At 37.9% G+C, this 24192-nt stretch overlaps 1 protein-coding gene across 2 annotated transcripts in view; it reads left to right on the forward strand.

Annotated features, from left to right (window-relative positions):
• Nucleotides 1-24192, forward strand: part of man2a1 (mannosidase, alpha, class 2A, member 1) — a 117976-nt gene that overhangs the window by 90135 nt on the left and 3649 nt on the right. The window contains exons 17-21 of one of the 2 annotated variants that reach the window (XM_072281377.1): nt 5557-5690; nt 11505-11646; nt 15834-15967; nt 19628-19825; nt 23686-23796. In XM_072281377.1, the coding sequence (XP_072137478.1) occupies nt 5557-5690; nt 11505-11646; nt 15834-15967; nt 19628-19825; nt 23686-23796 (719 nt within the window). Of the gene's footprint in view, nt 1-5556; nt 5691-11504; nt 11647-15833; nt 15968-16182; nt 16404-19627; nt 19826-23685; nt 23797-24192 lie in introns of those variants that run through there. The other variant, XM_072281378.1, reaches the window with a different exon arrangement.

Here is a 24192-nt window from a genome sequence, read left to right on the forward strand (position 1 = left end):
CCACAGCATCAAAGGTTATGGGGAGAAGGCCGGGGAGTGGGGCTGAGGAGGGGAAAAAAGGATCAGCTATGATTGAATGGCAGAGCAGACCCAATAAGCCAAATAGCCTAATTCTGCTCCTATATCTTATCATTTTATGGTCTTGTATTTGCAATTTGTTGTCTTTTGCACAGTGGTTGAACGCCCAATTGCCATGGTCTTTCATTGATTCTATTATTGGATTTATTGAATATGCCTGCAATAAAATGAATCTCAGGGTTGTATATAGCAACATATATGTAGTTTGATAATAAATTTACTTTGAACTATGTGCCTGTGTTGCTGCTGCAAATGTTTTTCATTGCACTTGTACATGGTGGAACCTGATGAGAATATAGATTTTTTTAAAATTGGAAGAAGAGATTAATGTAGGAGTAGTGTAAATGCATGGTCCATGTGGATTTGTCAGGCTGAAGGTCCTGTGCCACTTTGTATCTTTCTGTGACTCTGTGCATAAAGTGATGGATTGAACATGTACAACGGGGTAGTCACACCCTTCAACTTTTAATCTTCTTTATTGCTTTCTTTGCATGGCAGGAGACTTCTGAAAAATCATTATTACAGAATGTAGCTATTGATACGTGGTCAGTTATTGAAGTAAAAGATAGTTTGTAGGTTTTACACATCAGTTGGTAGGATCTCCAGGAGACAAACTGTACATTGTGTTTTGCTGCTGCTAACACTTTATTTTGCCACTGGATTCTGCACTGATTCTGGGATGGAGCACAAACATTCTTGAGCTGAGTAGCCAGTTGCACTTTACATTCAGTATTCAACACATACCTATTGGTCTCTTTATTAGATACCTCCCGTATCTAATGAAGTGGCCACTGAGTGTATATTTGTGGTCTTCTGCTGCTGTAGCCCATCCACTTCAAGGTTCAATGGATTGTGTGTTCAGAGATGTTGTTCTGCACACCAGTATTGTAATGCATAGTTATTTGAGTTACTGACAGCTAGAACCAGTTTGGCCATTCTCCTCTGACCTCTCCCATTGACAAGGCGTTTTCACCCACAGAACCACTACTCACTGGATTTTTTTTGTTTTTTTGTTTTTCACACCATTCTCTGTAAACTCGAGTGACTGTTGTGCATGCAGATCCCAGGAGATCTGCAGTTTCTGAGATACTCAATTCACCCAATCTGGCACCAACAATCATTCCATGGTCAAAGTCACTTAGGTCACATTTCTTCCCCATTCTGGTGTTTGGTTGGAACAACAACTGAATGTTTAGACTATGTCTGCATGCTTTTATACATTGAGTTGCTACCACATGATTGGCTGATTAGATATTTGCTTTAATGAGTAGGTGTACCTAATAAAGTGGCCACTGAGTGTATCTCACCAATGCTTGGCATATTTCAGGACAGCTGCTGATGCAACCAGAATCAGGTTTAATATCACTAGCACACGTCATGAAAATTGTTAACTTTATGGCAACAGTACAATGAAATACATGATAAATAAATATAGAGAAAAACACTGCAGTACTACATTAAGTGCATATATATCTATTAAGTAGTTAAGTTAAAATAAGTAGTGCAAAAAGGAAGAATAAATAAGTAATGAGGTAATGTTCATGGGTTCAGTGTCCATTTATAAATCAGATGGCAGAGGGGAAGAAGCTGTTCCTGAATCGCTGAGTGTGTGCCTTCAGGCTTCCGTACCTCTTACCTGATGGTAGGAATGAGAAGAGGGCATTTCTTGGGTGATGGGGATCCTTAATGATAGATGCCGCTTTCCTAAAGCACCACTCCCTGAAGATGTCTTGGATACTATGCAATCACACACAAAACACTGGAAGAACTCTGCAGATCAAGCAGCGTCGATGGAGGGAAAGAGACAGTCAGCCTTTTGGGCCAAGACCCTTCATCAATTGTCCATTTCCTTCCATAGGTGCTGCCTGATCTGATGAGTTCCTCCAATGTTTTGTCTGTGTTGCTGCAGATTTCCAGTATCTGCAGTCTCCCTTGTCTGTGTGCCTGCTAATGCAATCATATTTCTTCTGGAACTGCTGGTGCTGAGATGCTACTTTTAAAAAATCAGTTATAGCTAGAAGTAGGACTTGCCTCCTGCATAGCTGTTTCTTGAGCTGAACTGTCATTTTCTATTTTATGAATCATCTTGTGTTGATTTCTGCAGCCTCAGTATACCAGTATCTGTGCTGGTACTATTGAGTTAGGTTGCATTTTAAAAAGTTGTCTTTTCCATCTTCACATGGCAGAGGCCGAAGTCACTTAAAGGACTTTGGAAAAACTGATGTGGGATAAGAACTAGCACATTAAAAAGGAGCAGCAGATGAATGTCAGTGAATTCAATCTCCATATTGTTATATTACGTTTTTGAGTGTATGAGCTGAGTAGAAAGAAGCTGCTTTGTGTAGCTTCTAACCTCCCTGTTTCCAATATTGTTTCTTCCTTCTGCCTATATGATCAATCCTCCAGTGTAGTGTAGTGATAGTGTATGCACTCCACTGTGATAGCAACATCTCCTGTTCATGAGCTCTCTCTCCAGCTAAGCTTCTTCTTTGAAAATAGTGCAATAGGAATACTTCATGCCCTGTTGAAAAACTGTGAAGGAGCTTGAGTTCCACCCAAAGGAAACAAAGCATTCTCTTGTCCTCAAAAAAAAAAAAATCACAAGTAGGCCCAGTTCCATATAATAAAATTACTGAATTGGAATCATTATACTTGCGGAACATGATCCAGAGACGCGAGTTTGCGTGTTCTGACAGCCAAGGAATTTGGATTATAATAATCAAATCAATCTGAAATTTAAAAACAATAGGTTGCATGAGTTTAGACAACTATGAAACTACCACCATGGGCTCCCTCTTATTCCTCAGCGAAGCAAATCTATAGTTCTTTTTCCTGATCTGTCAATGCAGAGTGCTCCTCAGTTCATCAATGAATATGAATGAATAATTGCTGGTATTGCCAGCAACACTCACATCACATAAGCAAGTAAATGAAAAAATGCATTAGGGAAAATACTAGTATTGAGAAATACAGGCTGTTACACAGCTGTTTAGAAATAGAAAATGTGGTAAACATTCTTGTCTGCAATATGATAAAAATATTACATTTCTTCACGCACTACACTAAATCATACCAAATTGACACTATGCTACTACGATTGAATCCCCAGGCACCAACTAAATAATTTCTTGCAGCAATACCAACCACCTGAAGAAAACTGGACCTTGGTATTAATTATAACTTTTTTCATGAGTAACTCTGACACGGTATCTGAAAATGAGCATGTCTTTCTCCCTTTTTGTCTCAGTAATGTGCTTTCCTCTGACCATCATATTAAATCCCAAAACTCCTTTTAAATTTTGCAGGCCAACTAGATATTCCACCCTTTCAAACAGTTTCTCTTTGCCAACAATCCCACCAACAGCTGCTGCCTTGATGCAGAAAACCAGTTGGATCATAGATTCATTTGGCAATTATTTGTCTTGGCAATCATCCACCTGATCCGTGCAACCTAACAAACTTGCATTTAGAAGTTCTTAATTCCTTAATATTGTCTCTTGTTGCTGAATCCTGCTTTTTCTCTTCAGGTATTTCCCAGGATGTTTGTTTTCATAACCTTATAGAATTGTAGAAAAATACAGCGCAGAAATAGGCCTTATCAATCCATCTTATTCATGCCAATCACATTGCTTATCTACACTAATCCCACATGTCTGCATGAGGCCAGAATTCTTCCATGCTATTTCTTTCCAAGTACCCGTCTGAATGCCTTCTAAATAATTGTATCTGCTTCCACTGCCTCCTCTAGTACCTCATTCCAGATATTCACCATCATCTTTATGGAAAAACTTTACCTTGAGATCTCAGAATCAGAATCAGATTTAATATCACTGGCATATGTCGTGAAATTTGTTAACTTTATGGCAGCAGTACAATGAACTATGTGATAAATAAATATAGAGGAAAAAACTGAATTACACTAGGTATATACATGCCTATTAAATAGTTAAGTTAAAATAAGTAGTGCAAAATAAAAAGTAAAGAAGTAGTATTCGTGGGTTCAATATCTGTTTAGAAATTGGATTACAGAGGGGAAGAAACTGTTCCGGAATCGCTGTCTGGCTTTTGCATCTCCTTCCCAATAGTAACAGTGTAAAAAGGGCATGTCCAGGGTGGTGGGTTCCTTAATGATGGATGCTGCCTTCCTGAGGCACCGCTCCTTGAAGATGTCTCTTAAATTTCTCCCCATTTCACTTCTGGACTCTCCTGCCCTGGGAAAAAGATTCTGACTATTTATCCTGCTTGAGTTAATTATAATTCTATAAATCTTCATAAGGTCACCCCTCTGCCTTCTACACTGCAGTGAGAATAAAGCCGACCTATCTAATCTCTCTTCAATCCAGCAACGTCCTAGGAAATCTCTTCTGCATTCTCTCTATTACTTACTGCATGCTCCTGTAGAGTGGTGACCAGAACTGTAAACCATGCTCTTAAGTGCAGTCCAACTGAGGTTTTGCACATTGGTCTTTACCCAGAAAGAGTCAATAGAGTAGGCTTTGATTAGTCTGCATTGGGTTGATTGGAAATGCCTTGATGCCAAATCCCAAGATCTTCTCCTATACAGATTTTCTAATTTTTGCAACCAGTGCAAATATAGAATGATTATGTATACAGTAAAGCATAATTTATTTTATTATTAATTGAGATACAGTACAGTGCAGAATAGGTTTACTGGCCCTTCGAGCCATGCTACCCAGGAATCCCCTGATTTAATCCTACCCCAATCCAGGACAATTTACAATGACCAATTAACCTACCAAGTGGTATGTCTTTGTACTGTGGGAGGATACCCACACAGTCATGGGGAGAAAGTACAAACTCCTTACAGGCAGCGGTGTGAATTGAACCCGGGTCACCTGCACTGTAAAGCGTTATGCTAACCACTACGCTACTGTGACATCCAATTATCCCTATTATTGTAAAATACTTTGGGGAAAAAAAAATGAAGAGTGCAAGTAACACAGTATGCTGGAAGAGCTCAACAAATCAAGCAGCATCTATGGGAAGAAAGACATTGTTGATGTTTCAGGTTGAAAACCTATGTTTGGACTCAATGAGTTCTTCATGCAGATTGTTTATTGTCAAAATTCCAGCATCTACAGATTTGTGCCTCCTGAAAATTAGGAATTACTGGATAAATCATAGTATACATGATGAACTGAAAAGCCATCTATGTTGGATGCTTTGAAAGTGCACTTGTATATTTCACTTGTATATTTGCACACAGAGTAATACTCTGCATATATGTTTCTGCAACTCTTGAAAAATTGTCTAAATAATTATTAAGCTTTTCATTAAATGCTAAAAATAACAATGTCTTCTAAAGGGTAATATAGCAAGTATGTATGCATGTAAGGTTGCATCTATAAGAAACAATTTTGTGTGTATAATGAATAAAATTATAGTCAAGCAAATAGAAAGTCACAGTTTTCTGGAAAAGAAATATATTTAATTCTGCGTACTTTTTTTTGAACATAGGGGTTGAAGGGCTGTCACTGGAAATCTCTAATATTGTTGATATCAGGCATGAAATGAATCAAGAAATTGCTATGAGGCTGACTACAGATGTCAAAAGCAACAATCAGTTCTACACTGACCTGAATGATTTCCAGGTACTTATTTTATTTGAAATATATGCAAAACAGAACCAGTTTTTAGGGCATTATTGTAATATTTAACCTTAAATATCACTTGGTCTGATTCTGGAATTGACCTGGTGGAATTTATTTACATTTTCTTCTGCTGATCTTTCAATTTCCTTATAATTATAAGTATAAACTGTTGGTGGAATTTGTGGTCTAATATCATTGAAATGAGCAATTGTTTTTACCCACTTTAGTTTTCACTTGGAGCTTGTGTAGATTTAGAAAATGCTGATGATGATCTAAGTCATGAATAATATTTCCATATGCAACAATGATGGAAAGACAACAGTGCAACACATTGTTGAATTATTTAATTTTCAGCAAATAAGACAATTTATCATGTAATGCAAGTGTGGTATCTTGGTTTTTTTTTTACATTCTTTTGGCCCATGCCTGATAACTTAGAAAATTTGGAACACCAGATGATGGTTTGAAAAGAAATAACTCAACTGTAAGTAAACTGACAACTGAAGAAGTAGCACATGGCTAAACAAATAACATTGGATAAGGCCAATGACCAAGGTAAAAAAATAAGGCAAATTCTTATTTTGTGGAGCTTGATTCTAGTCTGAGCCTATTGTCCCATAATGGAAAGTAATTAATTACAACAAGAATTTAATTTGTTGTAAGCTAAATCACAATTTAGAAGCATCACAGATTGCTATAAATCATCTCACCTGCATTAGCTCTTTGAATAAAGAGTATAAATTATTTGATTCTGCAATTTTATTTTTTCCTTTTCCATATCCTTTATGAAACCTTCTTTTGAGTCTGGGTTTACCAGTCTTTCAGATCATGAATGCACACTGTGAAAAGTAGAAGTATTACCTGGATCTACTGTGAGTAATATGATGGTCCACAGCAATCCATGGAATAGGAATAGCATTGCTTTCATATTTGGCCTCCTCCCTGGCAACGCAAAAGCCATAATATGTAGATTAGTTTGAACTGAAACCTCAATGCACATTTAAGTTATTGGGACCAAAATATTACACAGATTGTTTGGAGATGTCAAAGGTGTTGGTTAATTGATCCAAGAGTTAAGATTCATAATTTTTCTGTTGGGACCTTGGGATGACAAGTTAAGGTACACATCAGCCTGAAGACAAAAAAGACTGCAGATGCTGGAATCTGGAGCAAAAAAAAAACAGAACTCTGGAGAGGAAGAACATCATCTCAGATTCTGCTTGGGTAGCTTACAATCCAAAGATATGAACACTGACTTTTCCAGTTTCAGGTAACCCACAGCCCGGGTGCTCTCCCACACGCACTCACCTGTCTACTTAGTTTTCTTCTCCCTTTGTTCACCTTTGCCTTCTCCTCCTCACAACTGGTTCCATCCAGCCTTCATCCCCTCCTCACCTGGCTCCTACCTGCCTCTATCTCACTACCACCCTTGTAGTGCTACGTACTGATAATATTTTCCCTTCCCTCTAAGTCCGGATGCAGGGTTTAGACTGAAAATGTTGACTTACACCTTCTGCCTCACAAATGCTGCTTCACCTGCTGAGCTTTACCCACATTGTTTTTTGTAACACATCAACTGATTGCAAAACTGACTCCAGGGATTGAGAGCAAATTCATTATTTTATTGCGCTGGACCTGTTGACTCATCCCAGAAAAGAAACAACTTTACTTCTCTCTCTACCTAAAATATCACTTTAAAAAGAAATAGGACAATGGGTTTTTGAAAACAAGAGTAGAAAGTGCTGGAAAGCCTCAGCCAGTCGGGCAGCATCTGTGGAAAGAGAAGCAGTCAACGTTTCATGTCCAGGATCCTTCATCAGAAGTGTGGGAAATAGATTAGATTTCCATCTACTATTAATTTGCATTGAAGTATCTACAGGCTTTCCTGTTAATGAACTTGAAGCATTAATCTCACTTCCTTTTTCTATAGATGTTACCAGAAGCTTGCTGTAGTTCCAACCTTTTTCTGTTTATATATAAAATGTAAGCATATGGAGAGCAAAGCCTAGCAAATAGATAGAAAAAAAAGAGTATTGTATGTGCTTAGGATTTTTTAAAGATTTAGTAACAGACCCTTCTGGCCCAACAGGTGCATGCCACCTAATTACACCCATGTAATTAATTAACCTACTAACCCATACATCTTTGGAATATGGGAGGAAGCCCATGCTGTCTTGAGGGGAACATACAAACTCCTTACAGCAGTGACAAGAATTGAACCCTGATCGCTGGTGCTGTAATAGCATTATGCTGATTGCTATACTACCATGCTGCCCAACTTTCCTTTAACAAGTTGGATGTGGTCATTGCTATTGTACAGGAATCAGATCTGGAGCTACTGGAATTCGCATTGTATTGCACACATGAAGTTAGGAGAAATTTGTTAGGCAATTTTTTTTCATGCAGAGGGTGGTGAGTATATGGATCAAACTCCCAGAAGAAATGATTGAGGCAGCTACAGTAGTGTCGTTTAAGAAATGAAGGAATTCAATTTAGAACTGAGATGCGGAGAAATTACTTAGAGGGTGGTAAATCTGTGCCACAGGCAGCTGTGGAGGCCAAGTCATTGAGTGTATTTAAGGTAGAGATAGGCAGGTTCTTGATTAGCCAGGGCATCAAAGGGTATGGGGAGAAGGCAGGGGAGTGGGGATGACTGGAGGAATTGGATCAGCCCATGGCAGAGTAGACCCAATGGGCTGAATAGCCTTCTTCTGCTCCTATATCTTATGTGTTATGGTCTAAAATTGGGGAAAGTGGTTTGTACTGCAGAATGTCACAGAATAGAAACAAATTTGATTTTTGGTTGATATATTCTTGAGTGAACCCCATATATTAATTTGTAAAAGAAAAAAGAGTAAGAAGTGTGACTGAAGTATAATTTTCCAAATGTTTCTGAAGCTAGGCACATGAAGACATAATGACAGAAGAAAACAGGAATGAGAGTAGGTCAATTAGCCCCTTAAGCCTGCTCTGCTTTTAATATTTTTTAGATAAATTTTCTTTTCTTCTGTGCCATTTCTCCATTGCCCTAAATTTCCTATTCTTACAGTATTTATCTGCTACCTTTTCAAATACTCCTAATAACCTGGCCTCCACAGCCCTCCAAAGGCCAAGATAGAGTGGATTTAGAGAGGATGTTTTCAATAGTTGGAGAGTCTGGGACCAGATAGCACAGCCTTAGAATAGAAGGCTATCCCTTTAGAACAGAAATGAGGAGGAATTTCTTTCATCAGAAGATGGTGAATCTGTGAAATTTGTTGTCTGAGAGGGTTGTGGAGACCAAGTCATTGGATATATTTAAAGCGGAGGTAGGTAGGTTCTTGTTTAGTAAAGGTGTCAAAGGTTATGGGAAGAAGGCAGGAGAATGGGGTTGAGAGGGAAAATAAATCAGCCATGATTGAATACTGAAGCAGACTCAATGGGCCAAATAGCCTGATATTGCTCCTATGTCTTTTCTTAAATAAAAGCTGTGCCAAAGTTAGTTTTGATGTGGAAGTGCCTTGTGTATATCAGAATCTGTAAGTTATTTCCAAAGGGTGATTTATACTTGTGTGTACTAGCTTACGCCGTAGCCTATGCAAGTGGGCTACGCCGTTATGAGCATTTATACTTGTGCGTAAGTGTGTCTGCATCACTCTGCAATTCACCGCCAAAACACTAGTTGGCGGTGGGGTTTCTATGCCACTGTGTTGAAACTCAGCATGAAGAAACTCAAACTTCAAACAATGGCGACTGAAACTGAAGGAGGGTAAATTTTCTGTGCTTGTCTGGCCACTGAGAGACATGGACAAGGAAATGCATTTCAAATATTTTCGGATGTTGGCAGGTAGATTTGATGATTTGGTTCATCGTCTCCAACCATTTATTTTGCATCAGTGTACGCATAGTATACTCAGAGACTGGCAATCACCATTCGAGTATTAGCTTCAGGTGGAAGTCAACAGGCTGTAGCAGCTAGCTACAAACTGGCGTCAAACATAGGGTCCACCAAAATTTCGGAGGTCTGTAAAGCTTTAGCTTTAAAGCCAGAGTTCCTTCCCCGCTCTTCAGTCGCCCAGTGGGAAGCTATTGCAGCATAGGAGGAAATGTGATGCTACCAAGCGGACCAATCACAGTTGTTCGGTCTTCATCGCCACAACACATGGTTACATTTTGGGAGAGGTGCGCGTTAGGCTACGGCGTAGGGTTCAGCGTAGAGTACAGCGTAGGGTACGTGGCTATGCTGTACCTACGGCGTACATTTGACGCACAAGTATAAATCAGTCTTAACTTTGCAGAAACTTAGTAGACTATCAGACTGTAAAGGCCCCATTAAGGAAACGGTAATGCAAAGTATGTCCTTTGTTTAGCATTATTTGCAAAAGAAAATAAGTTTTTTTTGCAGATTCTAAGCAACCTGTTAGTTTAAAAATTCCTTTGACCCATAGTGAATTGTAGCAGATTGACTAAAAATAGTAAAATAGATAGACTGAAATTGACAATATTCTACTCAATCAGGAGTTAATATCACTTCTTCTCGAAGGTACCTGCCAAGAGGATAGAGAATCACCTAATATTTTGTCATGGCATTATTTTCAAAGGCAATCCAGTTAAGTCTATAGCACAAACTATGTCTAATGGGGAATTTGAGACATATTAATACAGCTGGAAGTCAAAAGTCACACTGAACACTCTAGGAACAGCTTTATCCCCTCTGCCATCAGCTTTCTGAATGGACAATGAATCCATGAACACTACCTCACTATCTTTTCTCTATTTTTGCACAATTTAATTTTTATACATAGTTCTTATTGTAATTTATAGTGTATATTATCTATTGCACTGTACTCTTGCCACAAAAAACAACAAATGTATGTAACTGTATGTCAGGGATAATAAGCTTGATTCTGAATCTGAAATGGTCATGGCCAAGCTCACTCTTGTGGGTTTTTGCCATTGCATTGCACTGGTAGATTGAAGTTTACCTAGCCCATGCCTGAATATTAGCCAATCTTGCTGTATCTGGGCATGATCTGGGTAGATCTGAATGAATTCTGAACGCATTATTTTTGGGAGTAAGATAGTTGGAAGTTTATTGATGCTGCAGCCCATGGTGTTTGAATGTAGGATGTGATTTTGTAGAATCCATTCAGCAATGTTCTGGAGCTGCAGGCAATCAGAACTACCTTCCTTCATTCTAAGCTTTACTCCATTCAATGGTGTATTATTGCCTCGATTCTCACTAACTTCAAATTTGCAGAAACTTCTTTGATTCCACATATGGACAAATTTTGCTTTATTATCAAAGGCAATCACAGCGAACCGACCTCAGGAATTTAATTATTTTGCCCATTTTTAAACAGAGATGTAGAAGCATCAGGAGTAGGTTGATCCTGGCAAAATCAATGCATTGTATGGTATACTTTGCAGTATACCCAATGGAGGGAACTGTCAACAATACCTTTCATTACTTCTCTAATGACTGAAAGGCTGATAATAGGCTGGATTATTTTCTTTAACTCCAGGAATGCTCTCTTGTTTCCATTTTCCTAGACTGCATATGTAATCAATAAACAAAAACAAAATTGATGTTGCAATTTTCAGCTGCAACAGAAATTCAGTTTTTATTTTGTGAAAAAATTGTAGGTTTTCAGTGGTCAGTTAAGTAAAACTTCGATGCAATATCTATGAACTGGCCACTTCTTCTGGATGCACATGCCAAAAATACACATGAAGGAATTACTTTTTCATATTGCTTTTAATATATTATTAGTGAAAGGTGTGAACTGAAAAAGAATAGGTTATCAAAACTGACTCTTTAATTTTCCATCTCAGATGCAGGCTAGGCAGACTTTGAGCAAACTGCCTCTTCAAGCAAATTTTTACCCTCTTACAACAACTGCATACATACAGGACAGTGATGTTCGTTTGACCCTGCATTCTGCTCAGTCCTTGGGAGTCGCTAGTCTGAAGAATGGTATGTATTATTCACAGATTTTTGCCTCTAAATGAAGAGCCAAACAAGGAAGAGTTTGGAGCAGAGTGTTGCATATGAATTGATACTTGCAGCATAGAAGCAAGATGCTCAGTACAAATAACAGATGCTGACTGCACTTCCTTCCACTTTTGTCCCATACCCTTACCCCTTTTTGAGCCCAATTGTATAACTTTTGAACCCTTAAAATTCTTCTATGAAAAAAATTGTGTGTGATATAAAAAGCAAACGAGAGATTTTAAGGAGAGAGAAAAAACGAAAATAATTTCTGAGACACAACTACAGAAACTTAGACTGAGAAACATTGCATTAATTGTAGAAAAGATAGAGAGGGAAACAGGTAGGGTAATAGTATTTACTTTAAATTGCATCATTTCTAATAGAAGAAAGTGATGCATTTATAGAGAAGACAAAGATAGAATCATTATGGAGAGAGATGAAAGATAGTAAAGGATTAACCATCCTAACAGTCATAGTCATACTTTATTGATCCCAGGGGAAATTGCTTTTCATTACATTTGCACCATAAATAATTAAATAGTAATAAAACCATAAATAATTAAATAGTAACATGTAAATTATGCCAGGAAGTAAGTCCAGGACCAGCCTATTGGCTCAGGGTGTCTGACCCAAGGGAGGAGTTGTAAAGTTTGATGGCCACAGGCAGGAATGACTTCCTGTGACGCTCTGTGTTGCATCTCGGTGGAATGAGTCTCCGGCTGAATGTACTCCTGTGCCCAACCAGTACATTATGTAGTGGATGGGAGACATTGACCAAGATGGCATGCAACTTGGACAGCATCCTCTTTTCAGACACCACTGTCAGAGAGTCCGGTTCCATTCCCACAACATCACTGGCCTTACGAATGAGTTTGTTAATTCTGTTGGTGTCTGCCACCCTCAGCCTGCTGCCCCAGCACACAACAGCAAACATGATAGCACTGGCCACCACAGGCTCATAGAACATCCTCAGCATCGTCTGGCAGATGTTAAAGGACCTCAGTCTCCTCAGGAAATAGAGACGGCTCTGACCCTTCTTGTAGACAGCCTTAGTGTTCTTTGACCAGTCCAGTTTATTGTCAATTCGTATCCCCAGGTATTTGTAATCCTCCACCATGTCCGCACTGACCCCCTGGATGGAAACAGGACTCACCGGTGCCTTAGCCCCCCTCAGGTCTACCACCAGCTCCTTAGTCTTTTTCACATTAAGCTGCAGAGGATCCATCAAGAGAACATCTTGTAATGGATGGGAAGTGAAAGGAAAAATTTGAAGACACATTGGGAAATAACTAAATAAACAGAAGTTAATAGTCATGGGGAAGCTTGAGTATCTGGATATTAATCAGAGAGATCAGTAAACGAGATACAGAAGTGGAGTAATGCAGCATAGGAAAGGGCCTCCAGCCCACAATGTTTTTGCTGACCATGAAGAATCCATCCATTCCATTACCATTTACCAACCTGTAGCCTTCTATGCCTCAGAGAGATACTTTCTAAATGTTGTGAAAGTACCTATCTTCACGATCTACTCAAGCAAAATGCTCAAAGCACCCTCTGGATTTGAGATTTCTTCCTCAAATCTCTTCGTACCTCTTACTGCCTTCTCTAAATCTACTGCCTCTAATTTTAGATATTTCAAAAGTGGCAAAAGTTTCCTACTATCTACAATATCTATATGTATCATAATTTTGTCTACCTCTCTCAACTTCCTCTATTCCAACAAGTCTCTCTTCATAACTAAAATGCTCTATCCCAGATAACATCCTGATCAACCTGTTTTGCATCCGTTATGTGCTTTTAATTGTCAGCTGACCAGAATTGTCAACATTTCTCTAAATGTAACCTAACCAGAGTTTTATAAACTTGTACCATAACCTCTGATAGATCCTGGTGTTTTTGCGCTCCAGAGATTTTTCTGAAATCAACAATGAGGCATAAAACTTGTTGTTTATGGCCATTTTATTAAGTGTTACAAGAGCAAAGAACAAACAAAGAAAATGAGGGACATTCTCTACAAAAACCAGCTCTGACTAAAAGAAATAACAACATTTCAGTGATAACAATTACTCTATAAAATAACTAGGTTCCAGTGGCATGACACCTGTTGCAGAAAAACTGAGAAGGTTCTAGAAAAATGCAGCAGCAGTTACACCACAATTACTGAACAATTTTACCTATATAGCTGATTATATAAAATACAATCAAGTATAGGAAAGTTAAATTACAAGAAAAGTACCAGTTCTACTCCCTAATGTAATACCTCCTTGCTCTATATTTCATGCCCCAGCTAATGAAAGCAGGTGTCCCCTATACTTTTTCAGTTTCGTTGCCATCTTTGCTGTTCCTTTCAGGGAACTCTCATCTAGTACACCAAAATCCCGCTGTCCCTCAATATCTCTTGGGCCATATTTAACAAAATGTAAGCATCCCACATTATTCCCTACAATAGATAACAGGTCACAAGCTTCCAATCATAAAAACAACACTTCACCATCACTCTCTGCAGCTTAATACCAAGCCAATTTTGAATCCAGTTTGCCAACTTGCCTTATGTTTATAGGTTCTAAGATTTTGGGTCTGTTTTCAAATGGAGCACTGTTAAAGGCCTTAGGCTACATCAACAGCACTGCTCTCTTCAGCACATTCAAATATTGGTCAGACAGCATTTCCCAACGATGCTGCCCATCTTTGATTAATCTGCTTTTTTAAGTGCAGGTAAATCCTGTCTCTCAGATTTTTTCCCCAATAAATTCCCTATTACTGTACTCACGTGGCTTATTCCTGCTGCCTTTGTTGAATAAAGCTACTGTATTTCCTCTCCTTCTCTCCAGTGAACTGGCACCTCACCTCTGTCCAGTGAAGAATTAAAAAACCTCTGTCAATGCCCCAAGCAATCTCCTCTTTTGCCTCCCAGAGCAGTTGGAATACATCTAATTAAGCTCTATGGATTTATACGAACTGAACCTTGCTGGACATCTAACGCCTGCTTTTTAATGATAACATATTTTAGAATTGTAGCAACCATCCTGATGCCCTCTTCCCCCAATTCTTCTCCTTTGACCAAATGACAAATGTTCATTTCAGACTTCACTTGCTTCCTCTAGCTCCATATTCAGATTACTATTTTGGTACATAGTGGATCCTACTTTATCCCTGGTTGCCCTCTTGCTCTTTATGTAAGAGTTCACAATTCGCAACTGAAAATTTTGAGGTACACAATAAAATTCACTCTCATGGAATTTATGTGGTTAAATAAAAAATAAAACTAATTTTTTTTCAATTCTTGTAGTATGCACAGATAGTGCAGCTTCAAATAATACAGAATCACAATACAGAGCATTTTCTAAGGCCACAACCACCACCATAACAGGGTTTACCTGTAATAAAATGCTTTGGGTTTTTTTCCTAATCTAGTATATTTTGTGTTCATGCTTTACCCTCCTAATTTCTTTTTTTTTAAAAGTATTCCCCTGTATTTGCTATTCTCCTGAGAATCTTCTTCACTTTGATCAGTTTATGCATGCCATATGCTTCCTTTTTTGTTTCTTTGACCAATCCTTAGTATCATTTATATCCAGGCATCCTTGGAGGTGCTAACGTTACCTTTAATCATAAAGGGAACATTCATTATTTACTGTTAAATGTCTGTCACTTGTTGGATGCAGACTTATTGGCAAGTAGCTGCTCCCAGTCTACCTTTACCAAATCAAATGATACTGAAATCAGCTTTCTCCTATTTGAGGACCTTAATTTCTTGACCATCCTTATGCCTTTCCATAAGTACTTTAAAACTATAAGTTATGGTCATTCTCTCCAAAATCCTCTTTTCGTGTGTTTTTTTGCTCATCAGGGAGGGTATTGAAGAATTTAAACGGGGATCTAAAGAGACTTGTAAAAAAAATGCTGTAAATAATTAATACTGTTTAAGTATATAAATAGTTCACTTTGAAATGTAATGTAGATTGCATTCTTTTGTAGGAATCCTATACATAATCCATTAAAAATGCATAATTTTGTCTAATTTTGTATTTCATTTATGGTGATGCTGCCAGATAGTTTTGCTAAGCTGCTTAGTATATTTCTGGTGTTCTCTAAGTTCAGTGATTCCAATTACATCCAATGTGCAAGTGCAATTAGAGAATGGTCAAATCTGTATGTTACTGTAATAGGTCAGCTGGAAGTCATAATGGATCGCAGACTGATGCAAGATGACAATCGAGGCCTAGGGCAAGGTGTTAAGGATAATAAAGTCACAGCCAGTCTATTCAGACTTTTATTGGAAAAAAGAATCGAAACAAATTTGGTAAGATTAGATATGCAACCTCCGTATTGTTTTCCTGATTATTTAAAAGATGTACATTACACAAAGTATTTTCTTATTGAAGCTTAAAAAGAATTCTAATGGAATGTTTTAAAGCATAAATTTTAAGTTACTTTTTCTTTATATTTTTTTGGTAATCATAAGACATGTGTGAATTGAAAACATACTGGACATATTTTTATTTATGTTTTAATCAGTGCTGAATATCAGTGATGATTGTGAGCTACCTGAACCCAGTGCTGTGAAGGCCATAGAAAGGAGAAAACAATTGAATTGTCTAAACAGAAAGAGCACACAGCCAACCTTTGAATGGAAACAAACAAAACTACAGATGCTAGAATTTGAAATGAACATAGAAATGCTGGAAGAATTCAGATCGTCAAGCAGCATCTGTAGAAAGAGAAAACAATCAATATTTTGGGTCAGCAACCCTTCCTCAGAACTATATATTTTAGAAAATATTTGTATGATGTCTTTATACCAGATCTGTAATTCTACTCAGGGTGCCAGGAATGAAACAAACCTTTGTCTGAAACATTCAAAATAGTTAACAGTGTTGGGACGTTAATTGAAAGCGGGTCAGAGCTCTGTTCCAATCCCTCAAGTTGGCAACTGCAATTTTAGGCCCATAATTTGTCATTTGTCAATTGTGATAAAACTTGTTACAAAGCTATCGATTCGCATCCCTCTCTGGAGACTTGAGCAAGTGTTTCAGACTACTTGAATGAAGTATTGAGGGACTGCTGCAGTATAGGTAGTAATTCAAGGCTGTCGTTGGATATGGTGGTGAATTAAAAAAAACAATTTTATTATTTGAAAAGGTACATAAGAATTCTTTCAGTGCACTAGTCAATGTTTATCTGAAAAGTAGAAGAACCAGAGCCACCATATCTTACAGCTGTTGGGATTTGCAATGTACAATCTTTAAAACAGTGACTGCACTTAAGAGTGACTTCACTGATTTTAGGTTTTCTTGAAATATTCTGGTGTTGTGAAATGCTGTATATAAATGTAAATTATTTGCAGTTTTGACTGAGCACTGGTGACAAATAATAGTACAGAGAGGAAAAGGCCCAAGATGGGTTATTAGATATTTCTATGGATGGGTTACTGCAGGTCTGGAGGGATAAACTGTTCATAGAGCTGCTTTTGTTACACTCAGTACATACAAGAGTTGGGAAGCTCCACAGATTTTGGTTTAGATTTAGAGATACAGGTCCACAATCCCTCATCCGAAATTCTGAAATCTGACAAGCTCCGAAAACCAAAGTTTTTTTCGTGGAATGTGGAGCGTGTCGTAACAAGGCTTGTTTGGCACCCAACAGCTGATGTCACTCAGGTGTGATGTGGCAGCGCTAGCATAGGCTGCCAGACGTCAGTTGTGGCTCAGCGCTGGTACTGGTTACACGTGCATTTGCTTTTCGCTGATATTTTGTGTTCACTGTTGACTTTGTGTTTAATTTCACTGTGAAAATGTCAAAAAGAGCTGCAGATACCCTTTTGGGTAACAATGAGAAAAAGAGAAGGAAGCATCTATCATTATCAATAAAGCAGAAAATATTCAGAGGGTTGGCTGCAGAAATTTATGAAGCGTCCTGGTGTAAAATATCTGAAAATCTGTGGTGAAAAAGCGTCTCTGATCATGAAGCAGCTGAAAATTACATTGATGAATTTGCCACGATAATATCTGATGAAAACCTTAGTCCTGAACAAACTTACAATGCTGATGAAACAGCTTTGTACTTGCACTACGTTCCTAGAAAAACATTAACAACGGCTGATGACGATATGGTGAAAATGTGTGATCAGTTAATTGCTGGCCTTGAACAAAGTGCACTTATCAGTGAGCAAGAGATTATGGCAGTTTACTCAGTTAAAGAGAGATTGCTTAGACATAAACCTATGTTAATGAGACAGATGACACTTGAAGAAGTCTTTAAAAACGCTGTCTGTCGTAGTGCTGCTTTATAGTTTGAGAATCCTGTTCCTGGCCCATCAGGTACCTGTAGAGTATTTAGCTTTGTTTGCCAAACACAATGCAACTTAACTAGAGGTACCTGTACGTAATTAGCTTAGTTTGAGCCTGTATATGTCCTAGAGTATTTACGTTCTACATTTATTCCAACAAGTCATTCACCATGTGTTTGATTCAGTTCGTTTGAAGCTGTATATTTTTATGTTTTATTGAATGTTTTTGTTGGAAATAAAATATACTTGTGTATTTATGGTCTATAATTATCCCACTATTTCATTTATCAGTATATTACTCTATAAATAAACTGTAATAATATTTGTAAAAGATCACGGATCAGGAAAACCTGGGAGTTCTCTCTCCAGCACTCGCTGTTTGAGCATGTATAGGCTTTTTTTCTTGCCATTATTCCCTAAACAACACAGTATAACAACTATTTACATAGCATTTACATTGTATTAGGTATTATATGTAATCTAGAGATGATTTAAAATATATGGGAGGATGTGCGTAGGTCTGGAGCTGCCCTGGGTTCTAAATTCCACCGTACTGAGACAGGTTAATTATCAATATAATATAATTATCAATTTTCTGAAATCTGAAAAATTCTGAATTTCAAAATGGCCCTACCGGCCCAACAAGCTCGCCCAGTTACACACATGACCAATTAACCTACTAACCTGTACTTCTTTAGAATGTAGGAGGAAACCAGAACTCCCAGCGGTCACTGGGAGAATGTACAAACTCCTTACAGACAGCAGCAAGAATTGCGCACTGTAGAAAAGATTTGGAGGTGAATGTTGCAGGCTGTAATGTTCGGGAAGAGGGGGAAAGGGGAAAGTAAAATTGAATCTCACAGTGCCACACTTCTTAACATCATGTGATTATTTCTTTTGCATCCTCCCTGTGTCTGAAAGGCTAATGCATAGAAGAATCCGGACAAATGCAGGGGCATCCAATGATGCATTAATCTTAATGGCACTTAAAGGACTTTTCTCTTTGGACTCATTAACTCATTAATATTGACCGAAGACTGGCTATTAGAGAGCTCAAGAGAATCATCCACTTGTCATTTCTGTATGAAAATGACTTCAAACACCTCTACACATTTTGCAGTCTGTATCATTTACACAGATGAGAATGTTCATGGCGCCTCACCTTCATTTTTACCTGCTGCTGGCCTCATGTTTGCCCAATTTTCAGTCAGTCAATCTGTTTCATTAACACATTGGTAACAGTGTGTAATATGTGAAGGGTATCTACCATGAAAGCAAATCATTCTCTCTGAAAGACTCTAGAGCTACAAAAGTTAAATTTTTAATTTTTGCAAGACAGAGATCAAATATATTTTAATCTCTCTTTTTTTTCATTTCCTTCCATTCTGGTGGCAGTGTTTTTCAAATTTAACATGTTGGGTCAGTAGTGGTGCTTTTTGCTGACTGATACTGAAACCGATAAATCCTTTGATGAAAAATTGAGTAATCAGCTTTCTAGATGTTTACACAATTTCACTGGGTATCCTGTTACGGTCCCACCAAATAACTCCCCATAAAATTCCAGATAAATGTTCTTTAGATATTTTTAATTGCTTAGGTTTTACTCTTCTTGCTGTGTTGATAGTGAGAGATGTGCCTTTTTTTTGAATTGTGAATCTTTTTATTTTTAACCAGGATGAAGCTAATAAGGCAATGAGTTATCCCTCTTTGTTGAGCCACAAGACATCATCTTACCTGAATCAACCAGTCATTCCAATGGCTGTGAACCTAAATGTTGATGGAATCCCTCCACTCTTGAACTTATTTAGTCCTCTTTCTTCATCCATGCCATGTGATATGCAAATAGTTAACCTTAGAACAATACAGGGAAAGGTAAGACCTTGATGTTTGATATTATTCCAAGCATTAATAAGTTTCAAGATTCTGTTGTACATGGCATACAGTATTATGCAAAAGCCTTAAGCACATATATATAGCTAGGGTGCCTAAGACTTCTGCACAGTTCTATATATTGATTAAAATAGGAAGGTGGTTGGGAAACGAAAATAAGAGCACTTAGCTTTGTATTAGCTCAGTAATATTAAGTGTTATTTGATGACTGGAAAGATGTAATATATAGTATTGTGCAAAAGTCTTGGGCACCCAAGCTATATACTGTATATACGCCTAAGAATTTTGCACAGTGTTGTATATTTCATAGAAACTTATTCATTGCAGAAATAGTTAACAACTTGGATTATTATAGCACCTTCAATATAGCAAAGTGAAAATAGAATTCTCTAGTTATTTATTTCTCTGATAGCAATGGGAATCAGGTGAAGAGGTTTAAGCATTAATGTGTAGGAAAGTTAGGTGCTAATTTTGGAGGCAAATGCATTCAAAGATTTTGGAGAGGAAAAGGAGACTGAGCAGTAATTTGCAACAACGCAGAAATTGATTGAGTGATTCAGGAGGAATGAGGCTATGATTACAAATTTAAAGAGAAGCCAATACTATAGGAGAGAGAAAACCATTTACATTACCGGCTGGCATAGAAGCCAGGGCTAGGATTTGGGAGAAGGAGGCAAGTCGTATGGAAAAGAGTATCTCAGGAATGGCAAGTGGCAAAATAAGGATGAAATCTGTAAAATGTACTTTGTAAGGGTATTACAGAGTAAAGCTTTTGGGAAGTTCTGGCTTGGTGGTAAAGAGCAGAGACAGATGAGGCAATGCCAGCTAAGTGAATAATCAAAGTAATCTTAATGATCTTCTAATTGTAATTCTTAATCATGTTGAGGTTAAGGTATAGATAGGTACTTTTTTGATCCCAAAGGAAATTACAGTGTCATAGTAGCGTTACAAGTGTGGAGAGGTTTAAAAAGACATTTGCTCATCGAGAAAAGAATCCCAGGAAAATATTTTTATTCAAAGGTCCAAAGGGAATGAGAAATTTTGTTGAGGCAGAGCGCAACCTAATATTGTTGGGTATTAACCTAGTAATTTTTTTAAGAGGGCAATCAAGAAGATTGATCAAAACAGGACAATGGGCATTATCAAAATAGACTTTAGCAAGACCTTTGACAAGTCGCATGGTAGGCTGGTCCAGAAGGCTAGAATATGCAAGATTCAGAGTGAGATAGCAATTTGGATATAAAGTTGACTTGGTGATAGCAGAGAGAGAGAGTGGTAGTGGAGGGTTGCTTTTCAGACTGGAGACCTATAACCAATGGTGTGCACAGGGATCGTATAAAATTCATAGAAACATAGCTAGAGAAGGAAAATATGAGAGGAATATGGGCCAAACCTAGCAAATGGAATTGGGATAGATAAGTATTTGGTCGGCATTGTTCATTTGGGCTGGAAGGCCTACTCCTGTGCAGCAAAACTCTTATGAACCTATGAATCTATTGCTTGTTTTATTTTGATAATGTTTATATCTATGGCACAACATACCTTGTGTTCCTTAAACTTCGATAAGATGAAAACCATACCCTAAGGAAGGATCAGAATGTGTGGGTGTTTCCTCCGGCAAGGACAGCAAAATCAGAAATGCAAGAACAATAGACCAGTTAGAAAGCTGCAGAAATACCATGGCAACTAGGCTAGACAGTTGGGAATGAGTAGAAGTCATAGCAACTTACACTTAGGGTGGGTCAGTAGTTGGGATAAACAGCTCTCTGGAGTAGAGAATTTGGAAGATGCACAATCTACAAAGAATTTCCTTTTTGTTTCTTAAGATTACTAGTTCTGTAGTCCTCCTCCTGGAAGTATACTCTTGCAGGATCTACATTGTTAAGACAGAATAGTATCAGGTTTAATATCACTGAAATATGCTGTGAAATGTGTTGTTTTGTGACAGTATTGCAGTGCAATATAGTACATAAAAAATACTATAAATTACAATAAGAAATTTATATATAATCTGTTGGTGGAGGGGTAGAACTGTTCCTAAAATGTTAAGTGTGTGGCTTCAAGCTCCTGTACTTCCTCCTTGATGATAGTAATAAGAGGAGAACACATCCTGATTGATGGTGGTCCTTAATGATCAATGTTGCCTTTTTGAGGATCACCTTTTGAAGAAGTCCTCAGTGCTGGGGAGGCAAATGATTGAGTTGGATAAGCTTACTCTACAGCTTTTTCCAATCCTGTGTGGTGGCCCTTGCATACTAGACAGTGATGTGACCAGTTAGAATGGTACATCTTTAGAGCCTCACTAGAGCCTTTGATGATATGCTGTACTAGATCTTCTCAAACTCCTAATGAAATATAGCCAGTGCCATGCCTTCTTTGTAATTGCATCATTATGTTGGTCCCAGGGTAGATCTTCAGAGATGTTGACTGCCAAGAATTTGAAACTCAATGCTCATCCTTTCAACTGCTGATCCCTCGATGAAGACTGATCTGTGTTCCCGCAACTTCCCTTTCCTGAAGTCCAGAATCAATTCCTTGGTGTTACTGACATTGAGTGCAAGGTTGTTGTTGCGACACCACTCAACAGTTGGTCTCACTCCTGTACGCCACCAGTTGTGTCATCAGCAGATTTATAGATGGCATTTGAGCTATGCCGAGCCAGAGAGTCATGGGTGTAGAGAGAGTAGAGAACCTGGCTAAGCATACATCCTCGAGCTGTGCCAATGTTGATTTTAGTGAGGAGGAGAAGGAGGTGTTATTTCTGATCTGCACTGACTATGGCCTCCCAATGAGGAAGTCAAGAATCCATTTGCAGAGGGAGGTACAGAGGCCCACATCTGCAGAGAATCTTGTTTATTTCACTGACATGACATCTCATCCATTTAACTTCCAGAGGATCTTACTTCTTCCCAGGGATCAATCTTGTGAACTTTTGTTACCTCTCTTGAAAGTATGTGTATCCTCCTTCAAGTATGGAGACCAAAAACTCAATTTACTGCTTTAGATGTGGTCTCTCTCTCAAAAGTTCAGGAAAATAATGACACTTCCTTACTCTTGCCATTTGGGTCAACATTGTATATGCTTTCAACATTGCTCACTCAGTTTTTTTATTTTTAAATACGCAGATCTTGAAGGACCATGAAGTTTCAATCTTTGACTATTTAAATGAGTATAAACATGGTGATAATATCCTAAGAAGTACCAACTAACCAGCACCTTCTGTTGTCCACCTCTATGGTTACAGCTTTCCAATTTGCTGACCTATTTATTGCTATCCCTTATTTGCTCTATGTTGATTATTCTTATGTCCATACCAGTTTTACTCTAAGAGCCCTATCTTCTGCAGTAAGCTTTTATGTCGCATCATACAAAAACTATTTCAAACTCCAAATATACTACACCGATTGGGTCCTGTTTATAATTCTTGCTTATAATATCTTCAAAAAGCTCTTAAGACATGTTGATCATATTTTTCCCTCTCACAAATCTATTTTTCCTACTTGTGTTAAGTTTTTCTAAATGCTGTGTTATTACTTCCATAATCATGAACTCAAGCATTTTCCGAAAAGCTAATCATAGTCATAGTCATAGTCATACTTTATTGATCCCGGGGGAAATTGGTTTTCATTACAGTTGCACCATAAATAATAAACAGTAATAGAACCATAAATAGTTAAATAGTAATAGTAATGCTAGACTAACTGGCCTGCAGTTTCCAAATATACTCTAGAAATAGGAATTCTACTGATTTCTTCATTTGGAGTTTTTACTGTCTTAAAATATTCATGTAATCACATAAAATGTGTAAATTGAATCATTTAAAAATTATTTTTTCATTTCAGGATGAGTGGAGCCCATCAGATGAAGTAGCCCTGATTATCCACAGAAAAGGTTTTGATTGTAGATTTTTAAACAAAAACACTGGGCTGTTTTGTTCTACTTCAAAAGGCAAGGTAGGTGATCTTGTTTTGAACACGTGGGTATCAATCGCAGGTGGAAATTCACTGGTACCAGATCACAGAAGATGCCAGACCAGTGAAATTGTCCCTTGATTATCTCCTGAGCCAGGTTACACACGGGTTCTGAGAACCGCCCGTAACCCAAAATTTCTGTACGTCAGAAATGCTGTTAGCTGAGATCTCTGTCAATTGAGATTGCATATGTTGTACAGATATATTATTTATAGATTAGTACAAATCATAGTTCATTTTAGATTTCAGTTAAGTTTTAGTCAGAATTAATTAGCACAGATCTGTACTACAGATTAAAAACATGCTGCAGGGTTGATAGGCAGGGAATGTCAGACCAGAGAGTTTCAGCCTGTAATTGAGTAGGAGGTATAATTAAGT

Source organism: Mobula birostris, chromosome 17, assembly GCF_030028105.1.
Source record: "Mobula birostris isolate sMobBir1 chromosome 17, sMobBir1.hap1, whole genome shotgun sequence".
NCBI lineage: Eukaryota > Metazoa > Chordata > Chondrichthyes > Myliobatiformes > Myliobatidae > Mobula > Mobula birostris.